The sequence below is a fragment of the Aptenodytes forsteri genome, unplaced genomic scaffold, assembly GCF_000699145.1.
Source record: "Aptenodytes forsteri isolate BGI_AS27 unplaced genomic scaffold, ASM69914v1 Scaffold17, whole genome shotgun sequence".
NCBI classification, from domain to species: Eukaryota; Metazoa; Chordata; class Aves; order Sphenisciformes; family Spheniscidae; genus Aptenodytes; species Aptenodytes forsteri.
In genome coordinates, this window is record NW_008795027.1 from 1,157,674 (window position 1) to 1,173,167 (window position 15,494).

Genomic DNA, 15,494 nt, shown 5'->3' on the forward strand with positions numbered 1-15,494 from the left:
TGACCCTGTGCTGGGATTGCTCCCCACGGGCTGTTGCGGCCCCAAAAGCACTGGCGTGGGATGACTGCACCCTGAAATTAAACAACGCGGGTTTGCAAAGAGCAAAGGGCAGGCAGGCAGTGAGGACACCCCAAAATGCTCGGGCTCGGCCCGAAAGCAGCTGCACTCACCGCTGCTGGGGCTTTCCGGGGCACACCGGCGGCACAGCCCGGGCATGCAGGGCTCAGCCCTCAGGGCTGGAAAATCCCCTGGCTTTTATATTATATTAATTTTAATCCTTCTTCTTTCAGGCTGCCTTGGTTTTCACGCTAAGGGCATGCTATAAAAAAATTTAAAAATAGAAGCAAACCCCAGGAGGGTAGTGGGCACTGGCCACACTCCCTGCGTCCAGGAGCCGACTTTCCCAGCACTCCCTTTTCCCGTAAAGCCGGGGCACTCCTGTGGGCCTGGCACTGCTCCCGGCACCGCGCCAGCTCCCAGCTTCTCAGGTTGAACATCTGCAGAGGCGGGTGTTGGAGCACCTGACCACCCCTGGTCACGGCAGGAGAGGGGCCAGGAGTTGCTGGCACGTGGTTTCTGTGCCTCGCAGCTGCCTCGGCGGGATCGGGGGCTCTCTGGCACTGCTGTCCGGCATGGCGGCACCGCGGTTTTATGCAAAAAAAGAAGGGAAAAAAAGGAGGAAGATCAACCCTGGGGTCGTGCATTATCCCTGTGTGTATGTTTCAGAGCCAGCACCACCCTTGCAAAGGGATGAACCCTGTGGGGGTCCCTGCCGGCCATGCCAGACCCAGAAAGCGAGGGGGGGAGTGGGTGGAGGTGGGATCAGGGTGGCCGGTGCACGGTGGCATCCCCCCACCCCAGAAAGGGGAAGCGGTGCCCGGCTGGGGCTGCAGCTGGTTTCCAGTAACATGGGTCCTGGGCACAGCCGCCCATGATAGAAAATGGTCACCCTGTGCCTCGGACCATTGTGGTGCAGGTTATGTAGATTTTTGCATTAAATTAGAGGAAAATTAGCAAATAACCATGATTTCAGGCAGGTCACATGCAACCCAAGCGCTTGCCCTCGTTGCTCTTCCTTGAGCCCGTTTGAGCTCTGCGAGGAGCGGTAAAAAAACCAAAAACCCCTGAGATTTGCAGGAGTTTTAGAAATTTATTACCCAAGGACTAGAGTGGTGGTCATCAGGGCTGAAGCACAGGAATTTGGCCTCTTTCCCCCTATGCTTCTTGCTTTCGAGGAGATTTCCCCTTCTTTCCAGGAACCTCTCCCTACTGCTTACTATGAACTCCTGCATGGTTTTCCAGGAAATTTCTCCCTTCCTAAGAAATCCCCCTATCGCTTTGTAGGAAGTTCCTCCATTGCTTTCCAGGAAATTTCCCTGTCACTTTGCAGGATATTTCCCTCCCATTGCTTTCCAGGAAATTCCTCCCTTGCTTCCTGGGAAATTTCCTTGTTGCTTTCTAGAGCCCTCCATTGCTTTCTAGGAATTTTCTCTCCGCTTTACAGGACTTCTATTGCTTTCTAGGAAATTTCCCCATGACTCCCTGGGAAGCAAGAAATTATTTCCCAAGAAATTTCATTCTTCCTGTCCAGGAAATTCCCCTTTTGATTTCCAGTAATTCCTCCTTTGCTTTCTGGGAAATTTCCCCTCTAGGGAATATCACTGTTACTTTCTTAAGAAATGTCACTTTTGCTTTTCAGGAATTTCCCTGGTATTTGAGGAAATTTCCTCCTTGCTTTCTATGAATTTTTCTCCTTTGATTTCTAGGCTATCCCCCCTAAGGCCTTCTAGGAAGTTTCCCCATTGCTTTCTACAAATTTCCAGAATATTTCCCCCTTTGCTTCTGAGGAATTCCCCCTAGTGCTCTCTAGGAAATTCCTACATTGTCTTGCAGTAAATTTCCCCTTTGTTTTCCAGGATGTTTTACTGTAGCTTTCTAGGATGATTTCCCTTTGCTTTCCAAGAATTCCCCTATTGATTTCCAAGAAATTTCCTTTTTGCTCTGTAGGAAGTTTCCCCTAGGGCTTTAGTAAATTTCCTTATTGCATTCCAGGAAATTTCACCAGCCAAAACCGACCCACCCACCTGAACCCATGACAGGGGCATACGGCACCTCCACCAAAACATATTTAAGGGCAGTAAACACCACAAAACCCAAACAAACTGGAGCCACAAGAGCCATGGGACAAGGTACGACTGAAAAGGGCCTGGGGTCAGTGGAGGACCCTATGCCAGAGGGACCAGGTAGGACGCACAAAGAGTTGACCCCATGCTGGCTGTTGTCCCCTGCCCTGGGTACGAGTGGCACCCGCAGGGAGAGGAGCAGAGGCACGTTTCTCTAAGTGTATTTATCTACTTTTATTCTTTAATACTGCAATCGATGCTTAGAGGTTTCTGGTAATTGGTGATTAATTAAGTTGATGGGAATTCTCCCATTTTAAACTCTTATTTTTTTGGCGAGCAGCACCCTGCGTGCCTTGGGGGCTCCCCCAGGGCCACAGTCACTACCCCCTGCCACCTCCTGCTGCCCTCCTGACTCAGGGACATGTCCAAGCAGGTAAAAAAAAAAAAATCAGCCCCATTCAGGTCACCAGCTCCAACATGGTGAAATAAGAGCTGGAGAATTCGGGAGGAAGAGTCAGTTTTACAAAGAGGTTTTTAAAAGCATCCAAAAGGACAAGGAGAGCTTTCCCTGAACCTCAATCCTTCACTGCACCAAATTTTCCTCCAAATGTAACCCCACAACACAAACCTGCACCCCACGCACCCCCCTGCAGCTGCAAATCACCCAGCTTCAGGGGGCAATCCTTGCAGGCAGAAGGGCAAGCAGAAATCCCACTACTTTTATGGGCAAGGTTTCTTTCGGGGACCCTCCTTGTAAGTCACAAAGCAGCAAGGAATGGGGCACCTTAAAAAAAAAAGAATCTTTCTCTTTTAATCCACCCAAGGGAAATCCAGAGCAATAGCAGCATCACAGCACTACACACAGCACAGACATCTATCATTGTCTTTGCACAGATTCATTCCCAGATAAACAAAGTCATTAAGAAAAAAACCAAAAAATTATTCACATATGCAAAGTGACAGAACAACTTTTTCGAAGAGAAAAAGGACGCATCAAGGAAGAAAGCCTTCACATACAGGTTTTGCAAAAACTAAACCAAGAATGTTGAAACAGAGGTGGTTTTCTTTTAAACATTAAAAACAGGGATTTTTTTTTTTTTTTAATTAATTTAAATATACATTTGAAACACAAACACCAAGCAAGCACCTGGAGAACAAAACAAAAAGAAGGAGGAAAGAAAAGTGAATTCGACCAGTTTAATTTAAACACCAAAGTCGGGTGGATTGCACCAAATGGAATAAATAATGGAGAAGATTACACTGAATTGGTTGATCTTGCACTTAGGATCATTTAAACTAGAATTAATTACACAGCCCAAAAGAGTGCTGAACGAGGAAGTCCTCTGACAAGTGATGTTAGCTGGGGCAGTGTCCCTTTGACAGAGCGGGTTGTAGGTGTGGATTTGCCCCCTGCCACCCAACAACGATCACCACCCCAGAAGCGAGCGGGATGATGAGTTTTCATGATCCGGAGGACTTGACCCCATAATCACGTATGCGCAAACAGCTCCTTGCTCAGGGTGCGGGAAGCCTCCGCCTCTTCAACACCGGCTGGCTCCAAACATGCCGAAGTCAAACACCAAAGCACAATCAGACCTTGTGTTTTCACCTTGCAAGGTGAGCACACAGGCATGGCATTTCTAGTGTGGCTCCCTGAGGTCGGGCACCGTAGAAGCAGAGCAGGCACCTCCTTTCATGCACCTGGGGCCAGGCTGGAAAAAAAAAATCAGCTATCTACACCTGCGGCCACCACTTTAATAACCCCAGGGCGGGCAGGCTGAAGGAATGTAAGTGGTTTCTTGTTGTCTGGTTTTCCCTCCCCATAACCCCTGCATTAAAAAAACAAACAAACAGAAAAAAAACCCGAAAAAAAAATAACTTGATCCCAAGTTCCTCTCCCTCCCCTGCCTGCAGCCAAGCACCTTCGGACATTCGTGTGATCCCACAGACATGTTCCCTACAGAGCAGACATCTCATCTCTGCACCTCACCCAGATGTGCCTGTGACACCTAGTTAGGAGGGACATCCCTTTGCTTTAAAACAAAAATAATTACAAAACTAGTAGTAACAATCCCCTTTCCCTTCCTCTGGTCTCCAAGAAGTTCATCTAAGTCCAACTCATTTTCGAGAAAGGGATAAGGGAGGTGTGAAAGTTTCCAGGCCAAGGAATTTGCCAGATCCAGCAGCCCCCCACCCTTGCCTCCAGCGGCGATGAGATGAGCCCTCTTTGTGCAGTGCCCACTCTTGACCCAGGGCCAGCAGAGCTGAGGAGGGACTGAGGGGACACAGCTGCCCCTCCAGCTCCTCCTCAGATAGCTGGCAACTCCAGGAAGAAAGAGGGGGACTGGGGTGGATAAGGGTTCAGGTTATTTCTTTCCCACCCCTCTTCTTCCCCAAGGCTGGGAAGAGACTTCTGGGTCTGCAAGCCCAGTCTGTGCTTACCAGCATCCTTAAAAATAACAATTTAAAAACAAAAAGAAGGAAAGAAAAAAAATAATGCATAATTAGGTATTGTCCGTGGAAGGAGCAGGAGGGGACATGTTCCAGACCGTGACAGAAAAGGGACTCTCTCCCTCCCCATGTTTGCTTGTCTGGAGACCACGTCCCCTCGGCATCCCCGCGCAAACCCTTTGTGCTGTTGCTCTGACACCAATTGACACGGATGACAAACACGGGGATGAATTCGGCGTGGCAGAGGGCGGGAGGGCACACGCAGGTGCGCCGGGGCTAGGCCCGGTGCTTGGGGAGCATGTCCAGCAGGAACTCCGCAATGCCGATGAAGTAGACAACTTGTGCAATGCCGAAGAGAGGAGCAATGACCAGGGCTCGGCAGTACGCCCCTTTCAGGAAGGCCATGGGCCCTTCCTTCTGCCAGATCTTCCTGGGGAGAGACAGCACAGACAGGTAAGTGTCCATCCCACCCCTCCACCACACCAGGAGAGCCTCTGGCCATGCCCTGGCTTTCTGCCTGTCGCCTGGCACCGCCTCCACAGCAGATCATCCACCCATCCCCCATGTGCTCTGCAAATGGCCATGGAGAAACATGCCCCATCCCTACGTCTGGCCAGGAGGCCAGACTGCCTGGGTCTGGATGTACAGCTAAGACAACCCCATGCTTGCATCCAAGAGGTCCCCCTGTTCAAAAGTTGGGGCCCACTCCACCCTCAGTAGGTGGAGTCTGGCCTCAGACACAGCCAGCTGGTGAGAGACTCTGACTACAACAGCAATACAGAAGCAGAGCACTTGTGTTTTGAAACTCCCTTCATGTTTTGAAGCAGCCAGACCACAGTTCAGCAAAGGGTCAGAGGAGAGTGCGGCTGGGGACAGCCCAGACAGACAGCACTCCTGCAGCCACTGTTCAGAGCCCTCCCGGGAGGGAGATGAGCCTTAATGCTGCAGGATTTTCAGACAACAGTGTCTTGGGAGAGACAGCCAGAGCATTGCCTCACTTTGCAGAAAGAAAATCTGTGTTATGACTGTTGGGGTTTTGACAGAAGCATTTAAATATAGATGCTGTATTTACCTTGCTCAAAATAGGAAGAAGTTCTCTTTTATATACCTATATATATGAACAGTATATATCTATCCATATAGATAGATAGATAAAAGCACAGGTTCAGAGGGAACCTGAAACAGAGAAGCTGCTGGTTGGGTCTAGAAGCTGCACTGACTGCCTGGCAGCAGGCAGCAGCAGATGCCGTACATCTGATGTGGTGGCCTGCTTCACGAGGAGTCTTACTTGGTGCAGTCCAGGATTCCTGAGTAGGTGTCCTCGTTCACTCCTCTCTGCAAGGACTGCAGCCGCGTTTTGATCACTGGGGAGAAAGAGAGAAGAGAGACAGTGGTGAGCACTGGGAATGTAGCACACTCTTCAGCAGGCAAGAGCCACCCTGAGAGTAATGTCTTTGAAACACAATCAAAATGAGATCACTAAGAACACAGACCATTTTCATATATTTATCAGCAAAACAGGGGAAAACGCATTCCTTTACAAGTGGATAAAAGAAAAATACAGCCACCCAAAACCCAACCCCCTCCCCTCACTGTGACCAAGGTTTCCAAGGCTGACTTAAGCTTTAAATGCTTCCAAATTCAGACATCTTTCTGCAAAGTGGGAACTGATTTTCAAATACTCAGCTCCTTCTGGAAGAAGTATCTAAATATACGATGCTGCTCTTACATTTCTTCACACCTTGGAGCATGTGCAATGTTGGGGAGAGAGGATTTACTTTCTGGTGTTTTTCACAGCAGAGAAACCGAGGTGATATTTAAGGCAGATGCTGTGGAGCAGGAGAAAAGGCCATAGATCTGAGGGTCCCCCTGGCTGTCCATGATCATATGCATGTAAATGGTGTGCATACTATCACTCCACATGGAAACGTGCCTTTTCAGGGGCATGTTTGCAGCCATTCCTGTGGAGAATGACTGAAATGAATGACACCCTCTTCCTGACTTATCTAGCAAGTACTGCAAACCTCTGTAAGCTGCGGCCAAAGATCTAGCTCTGAAGGAAACATCATCTGAGCTAGAGGCAGCTCAGACAGCAGAGCTCCCCTCCTGTACCTCCCTGTGCGCTCATGCTGTGAAGAGGCTGGCACAGTCACCTTCCTCCTCACTTAGCCCATTCGTGGGCCTCTGACTCCTGTCACTTGGTGCCAGGCCACCAGCACAGGCTACTCGGGACTCACCATCGCAAGGGTTGACAGCCACTGCAGCCGTACTGCCAGCCACACATCCAGAGAGGAAGGACACGTAGAACGGAGCCTTGACATTGGGGTCTTTCTGGCCCAGCTTGTTCAGGTTTGCAAACAGCGGGAAGTAAACGATGGAGAACGGGACATCCCTGCGATGGGGAGGGAGGAAGGGGAAGAAAGAAGAACAAGGATGAACAAAAGTCAGAGCGGGACACCAACAAACTGAGCATCAAAGAAAGGGCTGCAAGCATCACGCATTGGCAGCACAGCCACGAGTGCAACACAGACATCCCAGCTCTGTGATTGCAACGCAGACAGGAGCGGAAACTCAGCAGGGGCAAAACTGACTGCACAAAAGACAACAGGCCCATGTGACGCATGCAGCCCTGCAGAGTCAATGGCCTCCCCAGTTTTTCAAGACTCAAACTGAAGACCCCAGCACATTCAGAGGTCAATCGTTTTGTCCACTTTTGTTAATTACAAGAGGTTTGCATCCTGACCCCATCCCACCAGGCGCTGCTTTAGCTCTGCCTTTGTTAAAGCTAGAGGAGAGTCACTCTGTGAAAGCCCAGGTAAAGAATGTCAGAGAGGGCACTGGTCCTTGCATCCAACAGCTCCATGGGCCAGAACCCATTTCATACTCTGGAGACTGAGGTGACAGTTTTGCTTTGCTAGCTCACAAGGACTTCTCTACAGTGTTAAAATGTGGACCATGGGGGAGACAAAAACTTTCCACAGAAAGCAGCAGAATTAAATCTTCCAGAAATAAAAGGTAGACTCCCTCGCTTCCCTGACCTTCACTTCTTTATTGCGCAAAACCTGTGCATGGAAACCAAACCAAATCAAACCCACACCCCCTGAAGCCAACACCCCCTTTGCAGTCTCATCCCCTGGACGGCTGGTGCTTTACGTTCAAGACTGGGAACACTGGTGCCCTGCGCTCGAGCCCACACCGTCCTACCTTAGCAGTGTGGCTCCGAGGCCCTTGTAGAGTCCTGTGATGCCTTTGCTCCGCAGCAGCTCCCTTGTTATCTGCATTGCTGTGGTGCGTGTTTCCACCGCTGGCTCTGCCGCCCCCACCACAGAGGAAGAGGAGAGCTGGGCCTGTGCTGCCATCAGCTTCTTCTGTGCCGCTGGGGAGGAGCAGAGAGAGCACTGGTTTGCAAGATGCTCAACAGCAGTCTCTTGCTGCCTGGTGCCACGGGACAAGGAGGAAGAGGCAGATCTCCAGGTGCACCAAAACATGCAGACTAAGGCCAGCCAGGTGCCCTGCAAGCTTTTGCTCCCTGTCTGCCCATCTCCCTCAGTCTGAGGCAACCCAGCTTGTCCCAGTCTCAGAGCTGGCTGCTGCCACACCACAACGCTGTCCACTGCGCTCTCCTACTGACTGGTTTTACGTAAGCAGGAGGAGCCTGTCACGCACGACCTCCATGGTGCAGAGAAAAGGAGCTGCCATGAGCAGGCAGATGATGGTACCTGCTTCCAGCTACGTTCCCAAGCCCCGGGTAGGACAAACAAAAGATATTAATGAATGAGGGAGGTTCAACACTTCTGTTCTTTGCTTCCTTCCCTTGAAAGCAATCATTAACCTGGGGAGTTCCTCAGCTGCACTAGGTATGCCACATTTATACACGCAGCCTTTTCAAACTGATGCATTTCTGCTCTTCGGCCAGAAGATGGAGAGCACATCAACCTGTAGGCAGTCCTCTGCCTGCCACCAGCATACCACAGGTCTCTTGCCACGCAGAGAACAGGCTGTTCACAGCAGTGAAAACTTTGTCTGAACCCTCAAACCATAGCTTAATTCCTTCAAACTTTCTAAAATAATATCCACAAAGAGGATAAGGTCTGCATTAAAAACAGCAAAGAGAGGAAAGACAAAGTAAATCTGTGATTATTCAGGAATACCACATCAAAGGAGAGATTAAAGGACAAAGTGGCCCATTTTCCAGGAAGGGCCACAAACGTTGTATGTAACAGTGTCATGCAGGGCTCCTGGGGAACGAGGCCATACCTCAGGCCGACCTCTGGAAGAGATTTAAGGCCATAGCAAACAGCTCTTTTGCCCAGATCCTCTGTGCCAGACTCTGGTCTCTGCTCTCACCAGAAACACCCCACAGTGTTTCAATCAAAAGGCTCGCAATCCCTCCTGCCTCTGCATGCCAGCTCCTCCCCACAGCCCCAAGAGCCTGACCCCAAACCTCTTCCAAACCCAGCGTGCCAGGAGAATTTTATTTACTGTTTCAGCTGAGACAACTGCTGCTTTTGTCAGGAGGAAAAAAAGAGAGAGTAAGAGGGGAGACAAGTCATTTGGAAAGGACACCTCCCCTTGGGAAGCTGTTAAGGAGGTGCTATGGGTGGTAGAAGAGAGAGAATAGACACCAGAAAACATGGAGATGGAGGAAGCACCACAGGAAAAGCACTGGAGGATGCTAATTCCTTTTTAGGCACACAGTAACTACCAAGTTTTAATCACTCACAAAAAAAAGGGTTTTCTCTGCTCATTCCCTCCCCCTCTGCCTTGACAGCCCAGTCCCAGCCCTTTTCCCCCTGCCTGCTCAGCGCACAGGGAAGAGAAGCCCACATACCAATTCGCCCTGCGTCCTGCAGCTGGATTTTGAGCATCTCCATGGGAGTGGTGACAATCACCTGGCAGGTACCTGCACCGCAACCCGCCAGCATCTCCCTCAGCAGTGTCAGCTTTTTCCTGCCCAAAGAAAAGAGAGAAAGAGTCAGTCAGTGGTGGTGGCCTGCAGTAACACCAGGGCAGCTGGGTGCAGGGGCTTGGGGCACACCTCTGACCCTGGGGGTTACAGGAGAGGCAGCCGGGGGGACGGGGAAACCTGCTAGGCTTGACAGTTCAGCATAGCCCAGACTTGACAACTCTGCCGGCATCACCCGATCTTGAGGAAAAGACCCATTTTGGCCCCAGAAACAGAACATTCAGAAAAAGCCACAAGCCCAGCCGGAACAGCCCTGGATGGGAACACACAACCCTCTCCATCCCCAGACAGATAGCTGCAGCTCTCTTCCAGCCCAGCGTTGCCCCTGGTCAGGGCACAGCCTTCAGAAAGCAGAGGACCTGAGCGTTAAGGGGGATAAGCAGCTTTCCTTCTGCCAGCCTACTTCTTTAAACACAGTCAACATCCCCACAAACAAACTAACAGAGACCACAGGGCAATGAGCAAGGGGGGGAAATATTCAAGCTGCTGCTTTGGAGTTCTATGACAAAAGCAAAATAAATAAACAGCAAACATGAGAGTCAGGGAGGCAGTTCTCCTGTAGTTAGGAGCTTCTTCACCTCACCAGCCTTTCCAAACTTGAAAAAGTAGCCTTTGCACTAAACTGGTCCTGCCTGAGGGACAAGGGATGGGATGGACCCCCAGCACTGCAGCTTTGTGCATCCTCTGCACTAGAGAGCAGGGATTATCAGCGACATGTTCTTGCCTAACAAAACGCAGCATTTCATAGCTCCCTCCATCCCAAAGCCACGAAACAGCCCAGCTAAGACTAAAAAGAGGAACTCAGGATGCAAATGCTAAGAAAGCCTCAATTTTCAGAAATTGATGAGTTTTCGCCCTGTAAAAAAATATCACCCCTTGGCACCAGAAAACACTGACTTGATTAAAAGAAAAAAAGTGCCTCTGATCTGCTCTTTTCTAAAAGGGAAAAAAAAACCCCAAAACAAAGGCATATATAAATCACACAGCCAGAGGGAAACAGCCTCCTCTTTTTTCTGTTTTAAATGCAAGTACTATTTTTACTGCCCCCAGCCCTGCTCCTGCAGCAATACCTCATCTTAAGGCGAGTCCCCACACTATGGTAAAAGCAGTCCCACAATGATATGCCCTATTCCCTTGCAAAACCAAGCCACACTCCCTTACCGGGGGTTTCATATGCACGCACACACAGCACAGCTGTGGCACTGTGGGCCAGCAAAGAAGTTTCAATGCCAACCCTATAGAAAGGGAGGGGAGATGCGCCGTAATCCTGCTGCCCCACCACGTCAGCCGTGCCAATTTCTCCACCTCTCATCTTCTCCAGGGAGGATACTGGAGTAGGGGATTAGAGGCACAGAGCCACAACGGAGATTACCAGTGACTAAATATAGAGTTCTCCTGTGAGGCTAAAGGGAGGAACGTTTCACTCCCCTTTCCAAAATCCCCCCCACAGATGAGAAGCTGCAAAACACAATCCCTCCTGCAGAGTTACCCACACGGGCGCTGAATTGTGTGCAGCAAGCTTTCCTGGAGGTATGTAGGTATCAGGGTATGCAAATCCAGAGGTCCCCCCTGGCACTGATGCCTGGAGGTGGCCAACTTGTGCCTCTCCAGTGGCCTGAAGCACACCGCCAGTCTCTGCACAGCTCAATACAGTCAGCAGCAAGGCTGTACAACCTCTAGCCCAGCCATGGCAGGAAGCAAACTACCCAAAGGAGCTGGCTGCCAGTCCTCCTCTATGGCACAGCAGAGCATCTCCCACTTTAGCAAGAGCCCTGGAGCATCCCTGGAGTACATGTCTCCTGGCTTTCATCCAGCGCGACCGCTTTGATCCCCAGTTCAAAAGATCAGGAAGATTTGCCCTACGTGTTCATCTGTGGACCATTTTCCCAGCCAACAAAAGCCAGCCTGGCTTGATAGAACTCCATGGACCTACGCCAGTGTGACCCAGCAAAGGATTTATGTGCGTGGGTGTATTTTAGAGATGTCAAACAGGTACATCAAAAGCATCTAGAACAAGGGCTTTCAGCTTCTGGTTTGCATATCCTGGGAACTGGGGGGAGTCGAAGAAAAAAAAAAAAAGCCTAAGATAAGCAAATCTTTTGTCAGGAGGTTTAAAAATTTGCCATACAGGGGTCAAACTTCCTTTGCAAAACCTCACCAGTCTGCGCAAAAAAGGAGTTTGAAAACGATTCATCTCTAGATGACAAGGGGGTTTAAATATTTAAGGCACCACAGGCCTTATCCTCAGTGGTTTAAAAACTGGCACATCTCAATTACCTTCAAAAGCTGCAACACCAGCAAGGATCTGGTCCTACAAATGCAGAAACCATCTTTTATCAAAGCAAGAGGGTGTTAAATATAACATATACACAATAGCTCCAAATTCTGCACTGGCAGAAATCAGTTGTTCCACTTTTTTAACTGACATGCAATTAATTAGTGACAAATCAACAATATCAAACAGGAAGGGGAGAAGATTCATGCTCAATCTAAATTAGAGTTTCAAACTAGAGCTGAAAAATAAGAAAGTCAAAAAGCATGAACTAGAGGTTTATGGAGGGCTTTTCAAGAGCAACACATCAGTCCAAAGTTAGGATCTCTGAAAGCACTGGTATATTGATGTCACATGGGAGCAGAGTAGGATTTTTTTCAAGTTTCTGAAAAATCTTGGCCATGTAGGAGTTGACTGTGCTTGGGGAGGGACCCAAACCAGCCATTCTGGAATATGGATGACAAGATTTCCAAAGGCAGGAAATCTTTGACCTAAGGAAACATCCATACAAAGCCATATGTTTGTTTCTGCTACTCAAGAGGTTACTGTCCCCAGCTTGGATGTCACCTTCCTCACTCATAAAATAACCTCTGCCTCTGGTCTGTCAACCCAACAGATTGTAGAAAGCTCCCCAAGAGTTTCAAACCAGAGAGAGTCAGCTGCTTTCAAACAATTTAAATAGTGGGTCTTTGATATGGATTAGAGGACCAACACACAGGAGTTGTCCTTCAACGGAAGGGCAACCTGTCTGCCACAGCCACACAGGGACGTGCACACAAACTGCCAGTCAGTCCCTTCAACCCAACCCCTGACCTTCCAAGAGGGAACAACAAGCTATTGCAACTGCATTTCAGAAAAGCTGGAGCTATGATGCTGGGAAATGTAAACGCAAGAAAGCTCCCTCCCACTCCTAGTGCCAGCTCAAAAATGCCTCAGACAAGCAAAACAAAGCACTGATGTGGGACAGATCCACTCTAATAACTGCTCAAAGTAATGCCACCAGATTAACTCTTGCTCTGGCAGACGTTACTCCAGGTATGGTACAACCTACCTCTGGCCACAGAAGCTCTGCGTTGCGTGTTTGGACTAAGTCAAGAGGAAGATGACTCTGTGCCTGCACCCATTACATCACGTTTGCCCTAGCGGGAGATCCCAAGTGTTTTGTTCCAATACGAATGTCTGTGGAAGTGAACGATGGGCAGGGCAACACGTCTGGGCACGTTGAGCATGGACACAACCCGTGTTTTGTCCCAAGACACGCACCTGGAATGGACACAAGGGCAATGCTCCTCTCATAGGTGTATTCTGTGATTAAACACCCCATCTCTAGCTCCCTCTAGATTAACAGTTGAAAGTGCGTTTACTTTCTGGCTGACCTTTGATGTCTACAACTTCAACCCACTGTAATTCCCTGAGCCTCTGTGTGCTAAATAACAGAGCCCCCCCCCAGATAGCTATCCCTGAATAGGCGCAGTGAGATTATCAGCTCTTAACTGGCTCTTTCTCTAGAGGAAGGGCTGGATTCCCCCACCTACAAGTCCCGGTGGGTTGGATGAGGGTTATCTGCATTAAAGAAGCATCTGGACATCCAGGGGATAACTACAAGAGAGGCTGCCTTGGCTCACAAGGGTTCCTGCCCAGAGAACGAGCAAAGCACAGTGTGTGCAAGGTGACACAGCAGCTCAGCAGCAGGACTAGCAGCAGCAGCATCCCTCCTTCCTAAATCAAGAGCCTCACTTTACAGCCTGTGTATGAGCATTCTGGAGCTCAAGGATCAACCAGGCCATGCAATGGCTACTTACACAGATGCCACAGAAGAGATAGTCCCAGTATTTTAGGAGAGCCAGAAAGAGAAGCTGAAGGAAGGACCGCTGGGGAGACATATCAGCTGGCAAGGCAACAGAGAACAAGCTCCCGTCTCCCCATCTGCATGGGAGAGAAGGAAAAGTGCCTTGCTTGACTCAGGATTACAGTTGGCTATTTCTCTCCTCTGAGCAAAGGTACAAGGCAGGGGGAAGCAGAAAGGAAGAAAATTTGCTCGCATCAGCAAAGACACAATTAACACAATCATACTGGTCTTCCTAGGAATCTGAGCTGTTAAGTCAGCAGGTTGCCAGCATTTGCTCCAGAACAGCAAGCAAAATGAAGGTCAAGACTAAAGAGGAGAGGAGAGGTAAGGGAATAACACACCTTGGAGAAGAGCAGCAGGAAACTCATCCAGGGACACTGGAGAGATTTTATGAACAAGAAATCGCTTTTATAAGAAGCCTTGAGACACTTTTTACTGCAGCCAAGGCAGAGCATTTAACCAAGAACATGAAAAATGAACAACAAAACCTGGCAAACACATGCCAAACGCAACAGCTGTCTGGCACTCAACACTTTGGAGATAAACATAAAACCCTGTAGGACACTTTAAAGGGACTGGTTTTTATGAAGTGCTTAACACCCAAATTCAAAGAGGACATAAAAAGTTGTAGGCAATACTTACATCTATCGAAGAGGCCTCACACACTGAGCACCCAAAAATCAACCATGTACTTAAAATGCATGCTGGTGTACTACAGATTTAAATTGCTTTCTTAGCTTCATACCCAAGTGCTTCACACTCAAGTGCTTCAGTTAGCCCTAGTGACTCCTCTTCTCACATCCTCTGCTCTGGACAATGAAGCTGCTGCTATTTTAACAGCAGCTGTGAGATTATGGGGGTCTCAACACATCCAGCTTCAGAAATCCAGAGGGAAAAAAAAAAAAAAAAAGTCATGTGTTTCCAGCAGCCTGAAGGTTGGAAGTTTCCCTTCTCTCTCACATCCTGCCTTCCTCAGCCATGTGGTCCAGCCAGCACAGAGCGCCACAGGAACAAGGACCTGTCTGAAGACTCTTCTGTGGGTCACCTGTTCTACTACTTCTCCTGGGAACTGCAGAGGCCCTCAGGCCAAAATCATCACAGGACAATGTTTGACCCTTATTGCCTTTCTCAATCAGGGTTATGGGGTGCCCTTCAGGTTTTTCAGTGTCTTGGTTTTCCTCCTTTCTTCCATGGCATAGCAAGGCGGTTTCTAGCACTCACACAACTCACCCAGTCCTCCCTTGTTCCTAAATGACCAGGACAGCTTGGGAGGACCAACACAGTTAGTTTTGTTTCATCAAGAAACAAGAAGCTGTAGCAGTAGGCTGTCATACCAGTCTCGACATCAAAATAGAAACAGGCAAAGAAGCAGAAGTCCCCTAGCCTGCGAGCACACATCCTTCCTGCACCAAAAGGAGGGGAAAAGCATCGTACGGGCAGGAGTGCCCCCCTGAGCTGGTCCCAGGGTGAAGAGCACTGCAGGAACAGACATCTCCAGACTCAGGGAGATGGGTGCATCACAAGGGCACCGGGTCCCATGTGAGGTCGTGCTGCCCCGACACTCTACCTCCAGCAGCATCCAAGAGCACTGCCAAGGAAAAGGGAGTCTAGCACAAACCTGCAGTGATACATCCCCAAAATACTCTTCCAGCAATTTGCAGCCAGGACCTTCCTACGCCACAGTTGTTGTTTTCAGCCTGGCCTTTTGAAAACAGGCTTTATGCCACTTTTTTTCCTAGCAGTTTAAAAGCAAGTTCATTTCAACTCTAAGTTTTTCAAAGGATAAAAAAAAAAAAAAAAATTAATGCAAAAAAAAAAAAAAAAAAAAAAAAA

The 15,494-nt window shown here is 49.0% G+C and overlaps 2 protein-coding genes across 2 annotated transcripts in view; both read right to left on the reverse strand.

The window, feature by feature from the left end:
* IRF7 (interferon regulatory factor 7) overlaps nt 1-2,105 on the reverse strand; it is a 7,288-nt gene extending 5,183 nt beyond the window's left edge. The window contains exon 1 of the mRNA XM_019471198.1: nt 2,085-2,105. Within this exon, the coding sequence (XP_019326743.1) occupies nt 2,085-2,105 (21 nt within the window). The remainder of the gene's footprint in view (nt 1-2,084) is intronic.
* Nucleotides 2,106-4,358: 2,253 nt separating this feature from the next.
* Nucleotides 4,359-15,494, reverse strand: part of SLC25A22 (solute carrier family 25 member 22) — a 30,347-nt gene continuing 19,211 nt past the window's right edge. Inside the window, exons 5-9 of the mRNA XM_009276012.1 lie at nt 9,406-9,524; nt 7,779-7,950; nt 6,812-6,966; nt 5,863-5,938; nt 4,359-5,004 (exon numbers count right to left, since the gene is read on the reverse strand). Coding sequence (XP_009274287.1) covers nt 4,851-5,004; nt 5,863-5,938; nt 6,812-6,966; nt 7,779-7,950; nt 9,406-9,524 — 676 coding nt within the window. The 3' untranslated portion in view covers nt 4,359-4,850. The remainder of the gene's footprint in view (nt 5,005-5,862; nt 5,939-6,811; nt 6,967-7,778; nt 7,951-9,405; nt 9,525-15,494) is intronic.